The sequence below is a fragment of the Patagioenas fasciata genome, chromosome 4 (assembly GCF_037038585.1).
Source record: "Patagioenas fasciata isolate bPatFas1 chromosome 4, bPatFas1.hap1, whole genome shotgun sequence".
NCBI classification, from domain to species: domain Eukaryota; kingdom Metazoa; phylum Chordata; class Aves; order Columbiformes; family Columbidae; genus Patagioenas; species Patagioenas fasciata.
The window spans coordinates 25094381-25111427 of NC_092523.1; the positions used below are offsets into that span (position 1 = coordinate 25094381).

Here is a 17047-nt window from a genome sequence, read left to right on the forward strand (position 1 = left end):
GTTCTCGGAAACTGGTAAAGCAACATGTACACAATGTCAACGTTATTTTGCATTACACCTTGTGACAATCTAATTCCTTAAAATCAAAAGACCTTGAACAGGTTCATGCAACTACCTTTCAGTTCTTAAAAAAAAAAAAACAAAGCCAAGATATGAAATATGTTTTATTTTATTAAATCTCTCATGGTGTTTGGGTTTTGTATCAGTTTCTTTCAAGCTGGTACTTGCTGATATAATGTCTCATGGTGGTTTGTTTCAGGATCCAGACAACTGTAAATAAAAAGTGCTTTTAGAAAGGTTTTAGCACTGCAAATGTGCAATTGAGAGTTTATAGACACATGACAAGTTAACTTATCTGATAGTTTTAAGGCAAGACAGGCATTAATAGCTGAATTAATTTGCTTAATTTTACTCAGACAAGATTAAAGATGCCTTCAAGCACAACAGCTCACAACAAGCAGCTAACAAGTTGTTCCGTCTCTCAAGGAACCTGGAACAGCACTAAAAATCATTTTCCTGTAGCTTCCAAGTGTCTGGTACCCAGTTTGTGATAAATTTTTTACGAAACTCACTTTATCTGTATCCTGTCTCAAGCCTAGGTTCAGAAGTCACACAACATTTATCTCATCTGCAAATCAGCCTGTCTCATCCTGCGCATGTGTTCTGTACCATACATGGCTGAAAGGCATCAAATTCCTTTAGCAGATTCTTAGACTATCCCCAAATCCTTGTACTCAGCTTCCGTTACAAATGTACAGTCAATGTAGTTTAATTGTCCTTGCTAAATTGACCTTTGTTTACAAGCATTCACACACAAACTACGCAAAAGATCTTTATACATGTGCTGACCACTTTTTTTAGTGAAGTCAGTGTCCAACCAGGAGAAACATTAGTGTAAGAAAGTCCTCTCTGTAAACAGTTGTAAACTGGTCTGTCATGCTAGGTCAGCTGGCTTCAAATTCTCAGCCACTGTCATAACTAACATTCACAGTGTAGAACACCGTCAGGTATTTCTCCATACAGCAGCATAATCCCAGGCTGATGAGAGATGGAAGGCTGCTGTCTAGAGACCTAGCAGAATTCAACTTTTATGAGGCCTTTCACAAGCACAACTGTGTCCCTCTTGGGAACCTGCTCAACCACAGCCTTGTTCAAGTAGGTAAACCTTGTCAAGCCCCCGTCTACCCAGAAGATGTACAATCTATGTTAAAATTACACCAACCTGTAAGAGTTTTACTCATCTGCCTGCTGTACTGTTCCTTTCTCAGAGACATAGATACCATCCAAGAATTTCCTGATATCCTTGTTCTTGACCGTAGTGGCTTGCTGGATCAAGGCAGCTGCAGACAAAGCAAAACCATTAGCACAAAGCAAGAGGTCCAAGCCAACTTGCAGCCTTTGTTTACTCTCCAATATTTCTACTAACAAATGAAACTGTCATCTGGAGAAAGGAAATACCAATTTAGAATCCCATTAGTTCTAATGAAAACAGAATGCATTTCACTGAGCCTGCTTTGGCAGCTCAGGGAAGCAACAGTTTTATCACTGCACATTTGTACAACTGAAAAGCAGAAAAGTTTGGTGCCATCAATACTGACTCAAAAATAAAAAAGGTTCTACGGACTAGTTTAGAAAAAGTGTAAGAAACTATGAAAAACAATTACAGTGACTAAAGGAAAAAAAAAAAAAAATTCCGAGCTGTTGTTTACCTCAGGGTTAAAGAAAAAAGACACACAGCTTGCTAAACTGGTATCTTCAGATAAAAGTGGCCATACCATTTTATCTTCCCACACATCTGCTTTCACAAACCTGAATTGGAGACCAATTCAATGTCATTGCCTTCAAGGATCAGCTCATCTTTCTGGGCTTGAGATACTGCACATGAAACACCTACAGAAAGGAAAACAATCAGTGTCATTGGTGAAGATGTTAATTAAGTGTACTAAAGAAACAGTATTCATGTCCTGTCCCAATTTACACAGCTAGAAAGCAGTATTCTCAACAATAATTAGCCTCTATGACTCTGTTAAAAGAGTCCCCCCAAATCACTTCCAGGATGGTCCACCCTCACAGTTTCAGAACCCAAAGATTAGTGCAAGTCATACTCTGGATTGGAAACAACTAAGTGATATTCCCCCTTACACGTGACATTATAGCATTAATAACCAACACTGTGTACAAGCCAGAGATTTTGCCAGTATGGCTTTGTCAGCTAGGTGGTGCCATTTCCCCCACTCTTATGTTCATTAAGGCAAAACTGGAATCACCCCAATCAGAAGTCATCAAAAAACCCCTGACCCCCTGACATGTCAAGGACTATGTTTACACTAGCAACACGGCAAAGACTCACAAGGAGTAAACTCTAGGACTTTGAAGAGTCTAACTGGAAACTTTCATTTGCAGGAGTAACACAAGTTTTTATAGTTTGATCTGTTTAATCAATTGATGTTAGTTTTAAGTCAGCACTTTAGTATCTTTGAAGCAAATGCTGACTTAAAAAAATGAAATACAATACTCAAACCCACTCCTAATATCCCACAGTAAATCAAGATCAAAGCCACTGTAAGTCCACGCTGTATCTACCTATGTTTTTGGACAAGTCTGATGTTTCCATCTAAAGTGAACGCAAAACACCAGTCACACCAAGTAACCCCCAACACCATCAGTCACACTAAATATCCTTACCCAAACCTTCAGCAGAAGTGGAACTATGAAAAAAATGGATATGCAAAGTCTTCCCTACAGTCCTAAAATAACTGTGTTTCTGACATGTTTTGTCTCCACCTTCCAGAGCTTTAACAAGTTCCATCAAACACCTGCTCTGTTATACTTTTTGCTAAAACTCCAAGTATGCAAGATGTAAAACCAACAGGTAAGATGATAATTTTGAAGTTTACAGGAAATTCAAAATACAATGCTACTTCAAACACCAAATATATGATGTGGTGTGAAACTAGTTCATGTACAATGCTTAAAACAAAAACACAAATCTAAAACTAAGTATAAAAACTGTCAAGATCTCACAATGATGAAAGCAAACACTGGAGTCCTTGTAACTCCTATTACAATAAGTAGGTCTAAACTAGTTATTAGCTGCTAGCTCAATAAATAGGTCTAGACTAGTTATTAGCTATTAGCTAGATCTCATCACTAAAAATAAATTACAAAAACATTATTAATAGTAAATCTAAACAGTGGCAAAGGTATCATAAAATTATATAAATGCAGACAGACAAACGCTGCTTCAACAATCATTCATCATCTCCTGTTACCAGGAGCAGTACCCAAAGAGACTAGTTTAGAAATCCTAGTTAGATACAGTAAATGACAAAGTCTCCAGACAGGCTCACCTGGCCTCATACGCACTCTGCGAATGTACTTCTCTCCCAAGAAGTTTCGGATTTCCACAAGAGAGCCGTTATCCTGTATAACTACATTGATTGGAAAGTGAGCGTACACCGACCTCATCTTGTAACGAAATCCCTATAATAAAAGACATCATCAGATATGGAAGCAGAATACATCCAAAAGGTAAAACACATACGTAAAGCTTACTGGAGATATCCAAATCCAAAATATATTGAAAGTAGTTTCTTAACAAGGGCAAGCCACTCAGCCCAAGAGACTTCCAGAGTTTACTGCTCATGCTTTCTTCCACCAGCAGAACTTGACAGCATGTGCAAGAAAAGCAGAGAGAGAAAGCTACGCCTTGGATGCTTAGAAAACCTCTCACTAAAGTAAAAGGCATCCGCTATCGTCAGTAACAAAAATGTCAGGAGTTATCCCATTTCAAAATAAAACTCACCAGCGTAACACCCTTTATCATGTTCTGTACATGGCTGCAAATTGTGCGAACTGTTGCCAGCTCCTTTCTGTTACCCCACCACTTGTCAACACGTAGCTGTGTTAAAAAAATAAATAGAATTAACAAAGCTCTCAGCTGCACTTCAAAACTAGGCATAAAATAGTTTTTGTGACAAACTAAGAGTGAGAAGTTCAGGTAAATTACTTAAAAGCCCTCCTAACAAAAGCACAAAGATACTTTGTTTCACTGAAAGATTATTAAAGGCCCCCTTGCTCAAGCCTTTTAAGTCCTAACCCCGTGATGTATAAGAAATATTTCTTTTAATATCTCATTACTAACAAACCTTCAAAGAAGCTGAGATAGATATTTTGACATCTTAAACTGAAAAATGTTTTATCGAATGCTAACTCTCCAAAGATTGTTCCAAAATCAGTCTCCTAGGCATTATCTATCAACCCTTAAAGAAATACTGTGCGGGGGTTCATGCTTGTGAAAAAGTAGCTGAAATCAGCCATTCTTCCCCTTTTTTTGGTAGTTTTTAAGGCAGTTCGGAAACATTATGCATTACTTAGAAACCATTTTTTCTCCTGATACAATTTACCAATTCCGGAAACTAAATGTAGAGATGCAGTTTTGTCTAGCTAGAACTAGCCAGTTCCGAAAACACAGCATACAGTGATCAATCACCTTCCCAGTAACTGTAACTACAGAAGAGTGTAACTACAGAAGAATATCCATCAACAAATTCACTTCAACACATCATAGTGTTTCAAGAATTCCAGTTCCCAAGTAGGTCCCAAGGTCCTAGGAGGCCAGCCTCTTTCAGAAAAAACAGAAATAGAACGAAAAATTAAATAACTTATCAGTGGCTTAAAACTCTGGTTTAATCTCCTATACTACCAAGAAGTTTTAAAATTAACTGTAAAGCTATCCTCCCACTCTGGGCAGAGAAACAACTTCTGCAGCACTCACCCTCTTGTGTTTCTTCCCCAGGAGGGAGAGCTCCACATTGATGTGGTTAAAATCCCTCCGCAAGGTTCCTCTGGGGCCCTTTACAATGACGGTCCGGCCCTTCAGTGAAACACTGACTGCAAATCAGAGACAAGTGCACGTTAACCGGCTGCAGGGTCGGCACCATGAAACGCCGTTCAAACGCAGACGTACCTTGCTCGGGGATGTCAACGGTCTGGTTGCTGAGGATGGTCTTCATCCTGCAATGGACAGCACAGAGACACTGCAGAGCCCCGCGGCCCGGCCCCTTTCCCGCGCCCTCTCCCGCACGTACCCTGGAACCCGCAACTACGGAGCATCGACCGGACGCCCCCACCCTCCCCTGCCCCGCCACGACGCCGGGCACAGTTCAACGCCGATACCTCCCGCCCAGGCCCCACAGGAGCGGAGAGAAGCGGCGGTCTCAGCGCTCAACTCCACAGCGGGGCCCAGCCCGGGCCTAGAACCGCCGGAGGGGAGCTGGGGAAGGCGCCATCCCGGGACTTCTCCCGCCAAGAACCGGGACAGGACTTGGCGGCGGGGGCCGGCGGCGCCCCGGGAGGCTGCCCAGGCCCGGGTGGGGTGTCGGTGCGCTGCCCTCGGCGGATGGTCCCGGATGCTGCCTCCGGGCCGCGTCTCACCTGGCAGCAGGCAGAGCAGAAAGAGACAGCGTCTGACGTCATCACGTACTTGTACCCGCTCCCGGGCCCCCGTTCGTCATCACGCCAAAGTAGCCGTCCGGGAGCCAAGAATAGCCGAGGCCCGATGCGCGTGATCTGGCTGAGGCGGCCAGGCGGGGCGGCCGAGCGCTGGGAGGGTCGATCGGGGGAGTCGGTCCGGCTGCTCGGCGGACGCCGCCATGTCACTGCAGCCGCGGGGCCGCTGCTGCGGGGCCGTCACCACGGCCGCTCGGCGGCTCCTGCTGGGGCCCCAGGGACGGGTGAGCGGGGCCGTATGCCGCAGCGGGCTGTCGGGGTGCACGTCGCGGCCCAGCAGCGCGTAGCGCTCGGGGCGCCCCGGTGAGGGGCCGGGACCGGGGTCCGGCGTGGCGGCGGGAGGCGGTGCCGTCCCCTGGGCCCGGCTGTGGCTGCGCGGTGTCAGCGCTGGCTGGCCCCGGCAGGGCTGTCCCCAGCGCCCGGCGGGGCCGGGGCGGGAGCGGCGCTGCCCGCGATGCCCGCACTCACACAGCGGGCGAGGGACGGAGCGGCCGCGGAGCCGCTGCCGGGAACCGGCTGCCGGGAACCGCAAGAGCTGCGCCTCCCGGAACACCGGCACTGCCCCGAAACCTCGAATTAATCCACAAGATGTTATCTATAGCCAAAAGCTGTATAACTTTGTTTCAGATTAAGATGTTTTGGAAAAGATCGTGCTTTTTGTCTGCTTCACATGACAGAAACATTCATTGCATATTTAACTGGAAGGCAATCGGGAAAAGGCTTACACAAACTATAAAGCCTATACTAAACACCAAAATGACAAGCAGGGTTTTAGTATATCATACTAGCACATTTATAATTCAATAAATTACAATGTTGCTTCTTTTAGGTGTTTGGGAGCCATGTGTGTAACCAGTACAGAACATCAGGTTCTTTGCCAGACGAAAAAAAAGAGTTTCTGCAAAGTGGACCAGACTTACAGGACTTTGTATCTGGAGATTTGGCTGACAAGAGCGCGTGGGCTGAGTATAAAGGCAATTTAAAGCGTCAGAAAGGAGAAAGGTAGTTGTGATCTTGCAGTATCTTGCATGTTTAACTACAAAGCGTATAGAATGTATTTTTAATAAATTCTGTCATACTGATTTGCTAATATAATAATTTTTCAAGAAAGAACAAACACATTATTAGCTTCAAATGCATACTAAAACACAAAGACATGGTGGTATTTTCTCATTTGAGTGCTTGTACCACAACCTGTATTAAATTACAAATGTGCATCAGTAGGTAAGTGTATCCTACTTTGGTCTTGAAAAAGTATTATTGATAGAGTAAAACAAAAAAAGGAAGGCTAAATCTAAAAATGCTTAAAACTCCCATACTTAAAAATTTGATTAGGCTTTGTGATAGCTGTGTAACATATGCTGCCATTAGCTGCTGCAGTCTCCAGTGTGGTACTATTAAATCCCACCGGTACAGTTAACAGTTTTAAATCTTCCAAGGAGAACAAACTCCCACTCTTGAATGTTGGGATGATGATAAACATGGAAGAGAGAAGTCCGTTATGACTATGAATGACGTTAATATTGGTTGCTGAGTTGCGCCAGTTTTCAAGGAACCTTTCCTAGTTGGGATCTGTAACAAATTAAAGTGGATCTATGAAATTAATGGAATCTTACCCTGTAAATAATTTATTGATCTTTATGTTTGCTTGATGTTATTCAGGCTGCCACTTCCTCCGTGGCTGAAAACAAAGATTCCCATGGGAAAGAACTACAATAAGCTAAAGAATACCTTGAGAAGTTTAAATCTTCATACGGTAAATCTAGTACCAACCAAGTTTTCCTCTAGAAATAAGGCATTTTTTACAGATACAAAACTATTTCTCTGTAGAGGACAGGCAGAAATCATGTCTTGCATGATGTCCAATGCTGAAACCAAGCGCAATGCTGATCTTTTTTGCCAGCAGTGAATTTTACCCATAAAGAATGAAGACAAATCCAATACACTCACATTTTTCCTGCTGTGATTTTAAGTACTAGTGTGTACTACTTGCATCACCAAATGGATCAAAAGATGCTACATGTGACTGTTTTTAATGGAAACACACACAATTTCAGCATTACATACATGTTTTGCATGAAAAAAAGATCTAGAAATATATGTATTTCATTAAATGTACCTTCCAGATGGTAAAACGTGGTGGGTATGCATGGAGAGCCTTTTTCCTTTTTTTTTTTTTTTTTCAAAGCAAGGTTATGCTTTGATGAATCATAGACTTTGTGAACATTTTATCAGTTTTTAAATTAAAAATGTTAATGGCAATCTGTGCTAGTTAATAAGGCAGCTACACGGTTGAGTGTTTTGGACTTGGAAAGTAGAGGAAAAGAATGGTAATGGGTGTCAGGAAACAATTCTTCCTAGCTTTTCTACTGACATTTTATAGAATGAGATGTAACTCTGTTAATCTTCTTATTTATCATCAATTATGATTTGTTTGTAGCCTGCTATTGAACTTGGTTAATAATAATAATTTTCAATAACAGCATTGAAAAAAATACATTTCTGTGTTTTACCTTAGGTATGTGAAGAAGCACGTTGTCCCAACATTGGAGAGTGCTGGGGAGGTGGTGAATATGCCACAGCTACAGCTACTATTATGGTAAACCATGTGTCTTAAGTATTCTGCTAATGTTTGAGCTCTTTGTAGTGTATTGTTGGATCTCTACTATAGTGGAGTGGGTTTATTACAAGAAATCCAGAGTAAAGCACTGTCCTAGTTTTTTTGCTTGGTATTGGGATTGATCAGGTCTGGCTTATGCAGCTGTTTCTCAGCTGAGCAGTAGCGATGTGCATGATGTAAAGGTAGGAATGTCTTTCTTATTTCAGCTGATGGGTGACACATGCACTAGAGGTTGCAGATTTTGTTCGGTAAAGACAGCAAAAAATCCACCTCCACTGGATCCCGAGGAGCCTTACAACACAGCAAAGGCCATAGCTGAGTGGGGCTTGGATTATGTGGTGCTGACGTCTGTGGACAGGGATGGTTAGTATGTTGTCACTTGTGTCTTGCAGTCTGAGCTCTCATGTGCCTTACGTGGGGTAAACACAGACCTTGATAAACATTTATCACTCAGCACAGCTTTTGAAGATTACTATTTTAAAGGAGTTGACAGTGATGACACTTTAGAAAGTTTTTACATATTCTTAGTATGTCTCTATGGCTGGTGAAATATAAGTTACACTGTTATTGAACATTAAAGTATTACCATATTTTATTCAACATTTTAACTTAATTATTTTTCAAGATATATACATACACACTGTGTTCTATAATTTGATCTGGGAAAAAAAAAAAAAAATTCCTATACAATACCATTACAGCACTTCCTTCTAAAAACTAAACTTGGAATATACTACAAGTAACAAAACTGAAAGTTGCCTTTTTGTAAGGTTGTAGTAGTTCCTTTGTGGTGACACCACATGGGTGCAGAAAACCATTGTAAAGGCTGCTCATTGTGGTGGAAAGTCCTGTAGCTTCAAAGTGGCTTACAATAAAAGAGCAATAATATATGTATTTCAATTTTTGTAGAACTGTTTCTCAGATCAAAACCAGGAATAGATAAAACCTTTTTGTGCTCAGGCTGACAGTGAACCTAAAGATGGGTAAATTTGGAGTAAACATTTGAAGTCTACACTAGATGATCATAGTTAGACTTTGTGCAGAACAAGGCTTTGGTAGAATTATTTATTAGAAACCTTTGGCAAGCAGTAAGATAGCACTGGGGTTTGACTGCTTTAGTATTTTGCGTTTAAATTTGAGTCTGTAGGGTTTTTGTGGCTCTACTAATAAGTAAATACGTGTATTGAACAGAAAGGTTAACTGAATAATTGAAATGCTTCTAGATATGCCTGACGGTGGAGCAGAACACTTTGCAAAGACAGTCTCCCATCTGAAAGAAAGGTATATCATTAATATATTACTACCATTATTAAAGCTTTAGAATGTGGTACTGCATATAGGTCAAAACTACCTTTAGGTAGATTATCCCAGGGGCCATGCAAATACAAAATGTCTGCCTCTAGCCTGCATCCCCTTTTTTCATGTTTTCCATCTTTCTCATATAATGCCCCCAAAGCATTTTGTATTTGGATGCATTTCCAATTTAGCCCAGGCTTATTTAAAGCTAAGCACTGGCTTATTTCTTTGAGCAAGCAGCTGTTTTACCAGGAAACGAGCACAAACTTTTGAGGTGTGTTCATTCTTGAAGCCTGGGGCTCGCACACAGCAGGTGTGTGTAGCAGTGTCACCTCACCAGGGAAGAACTCGGGTTTCCCTTCCAGCAGGGAGCAGATCCCTTTGGGTTTTCCCGCAGTGGCTGTTCCTAACTCTGTGGTTGTACCTTCCCGCTTGCGCTGGCTGTGTCTTCTTCACTGCATCAGTGCCCTGTGTGCTGTTACATGGCGTATGTGTCTGCCTGCAGATTTAATTGGACTGACTTCATTTAAGTCTTCATCCACTGTATCCTGGGACTTGAAAGGTTCCTGCAGTTTCCCCCACCTGCCTTTCTGAGCTGAGATCTGGCTCCTGGACACCAATATCAGATTCCAGGGCAATAACGCAGAGTTGTCTTATCCCAGCAGGCAGGATTATAGCTCTGCTGTATTTCGGAGCTATATTAAACTCAAGTTAACCTGCAACAGGCACATGAAAAATCACCTAAAAGCAGTGATATTGATTTTTTAAAAACTGTTAGAATCGCTTTTATGTTTATTATTTGGCTTTCAATCTATTTCAGCTCACACCAGTAAAACCAGGAATTAAGCACATGATGTTTTGTTTGAATTGTAATGCAAGTGTTTGTAGGGATCTGTTGGTTTAGAATTGTATCCTGAATTAACTTTGCTTTGTTTATCAGAGCGTCATTTATTTAGTCATGTTTGGGTTTTTGCGGTCCTGAGCGCTTTAGCAACACTCACACAAATCCTGCAGATGTGTTCATTCCGTCTCTCCTTTCCAGGAACCCTAAGATCCTGGTGGAATGCCTGACTCCCGATTTTCGCGGGGACCTAAAGGCTGTGGAGAAAGTGGCCTTGTCAGGGCTGGACGTGTACGCCCACAACGTGGAAACGGTGCCCGAATTGCAGAGGTGAGCAACAGCTGTGTGTGTGGAAAGTACAGGCAGACAAGGGGCCGTGGGGAAGCGCTTTGTGTGGGCGGGACAGCCGGGACACGGCTTCAGCTCCGCGGGGCGAAATGGCGCGGGGCGGGCGGCCGGTCCCGCTCCCAGCCTGCCCCGCGCGCGGCGCCGCGCCCTGCCCGCCGCCCGCCGGCAGAGGGCGCTCGCTCCACGGCCCCGTGGCGGCCCGGGCGGTGTCGGCGGGCAGGGGTGCGGCGGGGCCAGCCGTGCTCCAGCGGAACGCCTCTCATCGCGCGTGGTGCTGCGGGAGGGTGTCAGCTGGTGACAGACCGCACAGCCAAACCTCTAAGCTGGCGTTGTCGGTTTGTAGGAACTAGCAGAGTGCACCTTCCCCGGCATCTCTTAACTTCTGTGCAGCCTTTCATGCGTTTTTTCCTTTTGTGCTGAAAATACAGGAAAGTCCGTGATCCACGAGCCAACTTTGAGCAGTCCATCCGTGTGCTGAAGCACGCTAAAGAGGTGCAGCCCGGCCTCATCTCTAAAACCTCCATTATGCTGGGACTAGGCGAGACAGATGAACAAGTCTATTCCACAATGAAATGTAAGTTGGTGGTGAAATATATGCCAAAATTCACAGGTTTGTGCTGGAAGACAGTTGAAAGCATCTTTACCTCTATATGTAAATTGGTTTGCTGGTGCCAGAAATATTTCCTGAGCTTTATGGGGGGAAAAAAAAAGTTTGGTTATAAAAGATGGAACTTCTGAAATATTTTGCCTTCATGTGGCTTTCAGGTTCAGTTTGACAGGTAGATCTGGCTTGTGTTGATTTCATATTAATATTCTCATATTTGTAATACTTAACTAATGGGCTTGCAATGTAGTTGCCTTACTGTGCATTCTTTTTTAGAAATAGTGGACCTGATTGTTTAAAATAATTTATTTCAGCTTATCTAGGTGCAAAAAACATAATTATGCTTGGAGATGTAGCATGTTCTTACAGAGTTGTAGAATCACAGAATCATTTCAGTTGGAAGAGACCCTCGGGATCATTGAGTCCAACCATAACTGAACTCTTGCACTAAGCCATGTCCCTAAGAACCTCGTCTAAATACTTTTTAAACACCTCCAGGGATGGCAACTCCACCACTTCTCTGAGCAGCCTGTTCCAACGCCTGACAACCCTTTCAGTGAAGGACTTTTTTCCTAATATCCAGTCTGAACCTCCCTTGGCACAACTTGAGGCCATTTCCTCTTGTCCTGTCACTTGCTACTTGGGAGAAGAGACCAACACTCTGCGTGCTACAACCTCCTTTCAGGTAGTTGTAGACAGTGATCACTGTAGACAGTGTAGACAGGTCTCCCCTCAGTGTCCTTTTCTCCAGGCTAAACAGCCCCAGCCCCCTCAGATGCTCCTCACAGGACTTGTGCTCCAGGCCCCTCACCAGCTTTGTCACCCTCCTCTGCACTCTTTCTAGTATTTCAGTGTCCTTCTTATGATGAGGGGCCCAAAACTGAACACGGGATTCACGGTGGGGCCTTGTATGTTGTCTTGTAAATGCATTTCTAAGATGAGAAAATTTCACAGTGGTAAGTGACATTTCTTCCATATCCTGAAATAACGTCTACCTGGTGCTTTATGTACAATAACCTATATTTAGAATGCAGTGATTATAGTCTAGTTTTTCTGCAGCTGTCCCACAATCTGGACCATAAAACTACAGTTCCTGATTTTCCCATTTTTCCTGCCTAGCATTTCCTAGCCACGAGAATACAAAATTTCAGATTGGGTGCAATTTGTTTTCAGGCCACTTTCATGGATGTATGTGGAGACAAACTGTTACCCACCACATTTATTCAGTTACTCTGATTTTGTTCACTTCCATCCTTTGGGTACAAGTTAAAAAACATATAAATGTGCTGATATTGAACCAGTTTCTTTACAGAACCATATAAATCTAAACAGAGATTGCAGGATAACAGTAAGTGTAATGCTGTAGTCAAAACACCGTGTTTTCTTCCTATTTGATGTGGGGCAACCAGCACAAGTAACCAGAATATATGTGGAGATGTTAATGCAAAATGTGGTTCCTCAGCCATCCCTTTGCTCAGAATCCCCCACTAGCTGCAGTGAACAGCTCTTCAGGCTAGCTGGCAGTCAGGTGTCTGGATTTCCGTCTGTAAGTAAACTACCTGAACTCATTTGCTGTATATTGATTCTAGTATATACTCAAACTTTAGTAGACAAAGTCTATGAGATTCTGTAGGCATAAAAATTAATGTACATCCTAAGTGTGTAAAACTGGCATGTTGGCAGTTTCCCCTGATTTATAGCTCTTTAGAACTGTCTGCCTGTTTTCGGCATGAAGTCTCTTGGAATAGTGGAGAAGTGCCAAGTGTATGTGCATGCATCTGTTTTTTGTCAAGTGAAGGTTCTGACCTAAAGACACAATGAAAAGCAGTAATATAAAAAAGACAAGAGCGTGTCGTCTCTGCAGCAAGACACGTGACTGCAGTGAGCGCAGCGCAATGGTATTGTTCTCTCTGGCTTTAAATGAGATGGCTCAGGTCTTGCTGCAGCATGGAGCTGCAAACGAGGTACCTGCTACTGCTCCTGGAGATGGCAGGTTCCCCATGCCAGGGAGCAGAGTGTAACCCCCGCAGGGTGCTGCGGAGTGACCTCTGCAGACTTGGAAGGAAGGATTTTTCTAATTGCTGACAATCCCTTGTGAACCGTCTGCCACTAACACAGAATTTTGTTTTTACAGTATTGCGGGAGGCGGATGTAGATTGTTTGACCCTAGGGCAGTACATGCAACCAACAAAACGTCACCTAAAGGTAAAAAAGCCTTTAATTTACAGGCAGCGTTATGGTCTGTACCTCACACCATCAAATGTCCTCTTTCTAAATTGAGGCTTTGATATGCATCCTTACAAGTGCATATGTTGGGAAAAAATTCCTTCCTTGTTTAACGTAATCTTCATCTGTTAAAATTCTTCACAAAAAATGCCCTCAGCCATCTAATCCCTTCCGTCTTCTGCAGACTCCCTACTGCTACTTGCTGCCATTAGCTGGGGAGACAGCTGGAGCTGAGGCGTGATTCTGGAAAACAGGAGTCTCAGTGTATGTCACTAACACAACTCTCTCACAGGCTCTCCTTTAATGGTTCCACTTCAGCTGGGGAAATCACCAGTTTCTCCTTCTGTTATTTGTCCAGAGCTTGAGTCTCTGTTCCTGTGTTTCACTGAAATAACTGTTAATGAAGAGATCTATAGGACTATTGTGGAGTTTTAAAAATAATTTCAACAAAAAAGTTTCAAAAACAGAGTGAAGAAAATGATAAAGCAACAACTAGAAATTGAATTCTAAACTTCTCGGCTAAATAGAAAAAAACAAATGAACTGCATTCTTTTGGTAGAAAGCAGAGAGAACATGCAGTTTGTGACTTAATTGCTGAAAGTATTGGAGTGTAAAATTTTGACCTTGCGATGCGACTGTGTTTCCTGCCATTACATGCTAGCTATAGCCATTTCCTTGGCATTAATACCTGATCATAATGAATTCTTTTCATTCAGGTCGAGGAGTACATAACTCCCGAAAAATTCAAGTACTGGGAAAAAGTAGGAAATGATCTTGGATTCCATTACACTGCTAGTGGGCCTTTAGTGCGCTCCTCCTATAAAGCAGGTAAATTACTGAAAAGCATTAGATTATTTAGCACATAACATTTTATTATATAAAGTTAAAATGGTGAAGTAATATGCAACAACACTCACTTTAGCTCAAGGACACTTCATATTGTCGCCATTTATTTTCTTGATTTTTTTTTTTTTTACACTTACTATCTTTTATAGGTCATCTAAATGCATCAGTATGACAGTAATTGGTATTTGTAGAACTGCTGTGCTGCGTAAGCTATTTTTTTTTTTTTTTAGCCAAACCTAGTTTGTACTAAGCGTGTGAAGCAGGATAAAGGGTACCCAAATTGCAAGTTTTCCTTTACATTGTGCTTCTTGGGCACTTCAGGGTTTAATGGGGCCCTTTGTTGTTCGTGATGTAATTTTGTTGCTTTAGGCAGAATTTATTTACAGTGCCCTAAAAATAATTAGGCATGTTTATGGCAGTGCTTTTTCTGACAAACCACTGGGTATTAAATAGCAGCTGATATTAATGGAACCGATATGCAGATCCAACATGCTGCTTTTTCCTAAGGAGGGAGGAGAGAAGACTCATCTGGGGCTGTTTTAATGTCAGTTCGAATGAGATTTATAGCAGGTTTCACTAGAACTTGCTGATACTTTATGAAATAGGATTTAATTTTTAATTAAATTACTTCACCTTTGCCTGCTGGAAAGCACAAAGAAGCAGAGCTATTTCATAAAATTGGCATGAGGAAAAGCAGGATTTTGAGGATGGAGGCATTGTTGAGTTATGGGGTTTGTTGTTTTTTTTTTTCCACATGCCTGTTGTATGTATTGAAAGTCCTGTTTTATAGAATTGAATTACTACAGAATACTGGTAAGAACAATTGTAGAATAGAGTACTTGCATTAAATGAGAATGTTTATTGTTTTGGTTTGTTTCATGGAAATAACTACAAATAATTTTGGTTATTTTTTGCCTTTTAATTAGGTGAGTTCTTCTTGAAGAACTTGGTAGAAAAAAGAAAGACAAAAGCCATCTGAAAATGAGATTGAGCCTATTTAAAACAGCCAGTTTTAAGGATCCTTTTTTTCAGTGCATAATTATACTCAGTTCCAGAAACGCAGAAGACCATATGGTGGATGTATGAATAGACTTACTATCTGCCCAGAACACTTTTCCCTCAGCAAAACACTTCACAGTATTTTACCTTATTCATTCTGGCAAGGCTACAACTACATAGTACTTCCAGTGTTCAGCAACAAGTCAGAAGATAGAACTGATTTGAAAGAGTGATGGAACTGAGGTGGAAGAAATGTGAGCTGAAAAAAAAAAAATCAGATTTAAGTCAACAGGTTTGATACTACCATCAGCAGTGCTGCAGTTAATACCTGTGAAGATGCCAATAGGCTCTGAGAAATAGAGGAGTTCTAAGAAAGATTGTGTACATGACAAAGGACCAAATTAGGGCTGTCTTGAACCACGCCAGAAAAAGTATCGTTAATACTTTTTCAAGAGATGGTGTCTCTTACCTGCATCTCAAGAAAATGAGCTGTCCATTCTGATGGCTAACGCTTTTCAGGTGCTTGCATGTCTCAAAGTGTGAGCCTTGATAAACACAAGGTATCAAGCTGAAGAAAACAAGAGCCCTGGGGGGCAAGATGATGAACCTTGTGTAGATACCATATAATTTAAACCACATGGCAAACTGGAGTTGCCATAACAGCATAAATAGAGCCGCCCCTACTAACAAACTCCCCTGAGTTGCACAAGTGCTTCTTCGGTATTGGGTTTGTAGAACTGCTGTGTTCTGTACTGTGCTTCCTCTCCACAGGTATCATCATTAAAGCAAAGTCAAATACCCAACGTAAGTGTGAAGTGGTTTTGTTTGATCAGTCTGGTTACCTGCGCCCTTGAGACCTGGTCTGGCTGTTAAGTCTGAATGCCAACAAGTGAACTGCTCTGTGGATGAGATGTGAAATCCATTGCAGATCATACTAAGCTCAAGCAGAAATAAAAGCATGGCTTATGGTGTAGCAGCAGCTGTAAATTCTTACAGTCATGATAATTCAAAGTGCATGTCTCCCTAATCATTCTCAGTTGTCTGCTGTGGACATTAGAAGGAGTTTTTGACCTGGCTTCAGATTTATCTTCATGAAGTTATTTGGGAAACATGCCAGAAATTTGTTACCTGATCCCAAACTCTCACCACACAGGTAATCTCTATGGCTGGCTATAGTACTTACATAAAGTACTGCAGTTTATAGGAAGGAGAGTGAACCCTCCACCCACCCCCTACTCAGCAAGATGTTAGAAGGAAGACAGTTAATTAATAAGTTAATATATAGGAGAAACTTGGTATTGTCATGAACAAGAAAAATGAGATAATATGACCAAGGCCAGTGATGCCCGATTGACACTTCACAAAATGAAGGACAGCAATATTAAAGCATTATGAAGACAAATAGCCTTAAGCTAGAAGGACTGCACTAATTAAGTGGTATAATGGAATTAAAAATTAGGGGAAGAGAAACTTGAGCCATGAGGACCAGAGGGGAAGAACAGAGAAACAGAAGTCTTAATAGCTGTACTTTGTAAAGGCAGAGAAAGGGCTTTTTTTTGTTTTTTTAAAAAAAGTAATCATAAATCTTAAAATTTAAACTAAAAAAAAAATATCTGAGCTCTAGTCTTGGAAAGACAAGGTGTGCTTTGTGCCAATAAATGCCCTGCTTCAGCTGAAGTACACTGAATACCACAGCAGTGGAAGGTTATCGACTTTGGCAAGGAACTCCAGGACTCCGTGCACAGCAGCAGGCAGG

At 41.9% G+C, this 17047-nt stretch overlaps 2 protein-coding genes across 2 annotated transcripts; one reads left to right on the forward strand and one right to left on the reverse strand.

Annotated features, from left to right (window-relative positions):
* Positions 1-151: 151 nt before the first annotated feature.
* Positions 152-5376, reverse strand: RPL9 (ribosomal protein L9). The gene is made up of 8 exons (XM_071807396.1): positions 5179-5376; positions 4970-5016; positions 4778-4893; positions 3806-3901; positions 3351-3483; positions 1810-1890; positions 1223-1340; positions 152-270 (listed from the first exon to the last, which is right to left on the reverse strand). Exons 2-7 carry the CDS (start codon positions 5013-5015, stop codon positions 1234-1236), a joined length of 579 nt encoding a protein of 192 aa, XP_071663497.1. The 5' UTR covers position 5016; positions 5179-5376; the 3' UTR covers positions 152-270; positions 1223-1233.
* Positions 5377-5587: 211 nt separating this feature from the next.
* LIAS (lipoic acid synthetase) lies at positions 5588-16094 on the forward strand. The gene is made up of 11 exons (XM_065836258.2): positions 5588-5735; positions 6341-6513; positions 7174-7267; positions 8030-8110; positions 8338-8494; positions 9355-9412; positions 10470-10598; positions 11045-11190; positions 13355-13425; positions 14163-14274; positions 15219-16094. The coding sequence occupies exons 1-11, from the start codon at positions 5655-5657 to the stop codon at positions 15269-15271; spliced, it is 1155 nt and encodes a 384-aa protein (XP_065692330.1). The 5' UTR covers positions 5588-5654; the 3' UTR covers positions 15272-16094.
* The last annotated feature ends 953 nt before the right edge of the window (positions 16095-17047 follow it).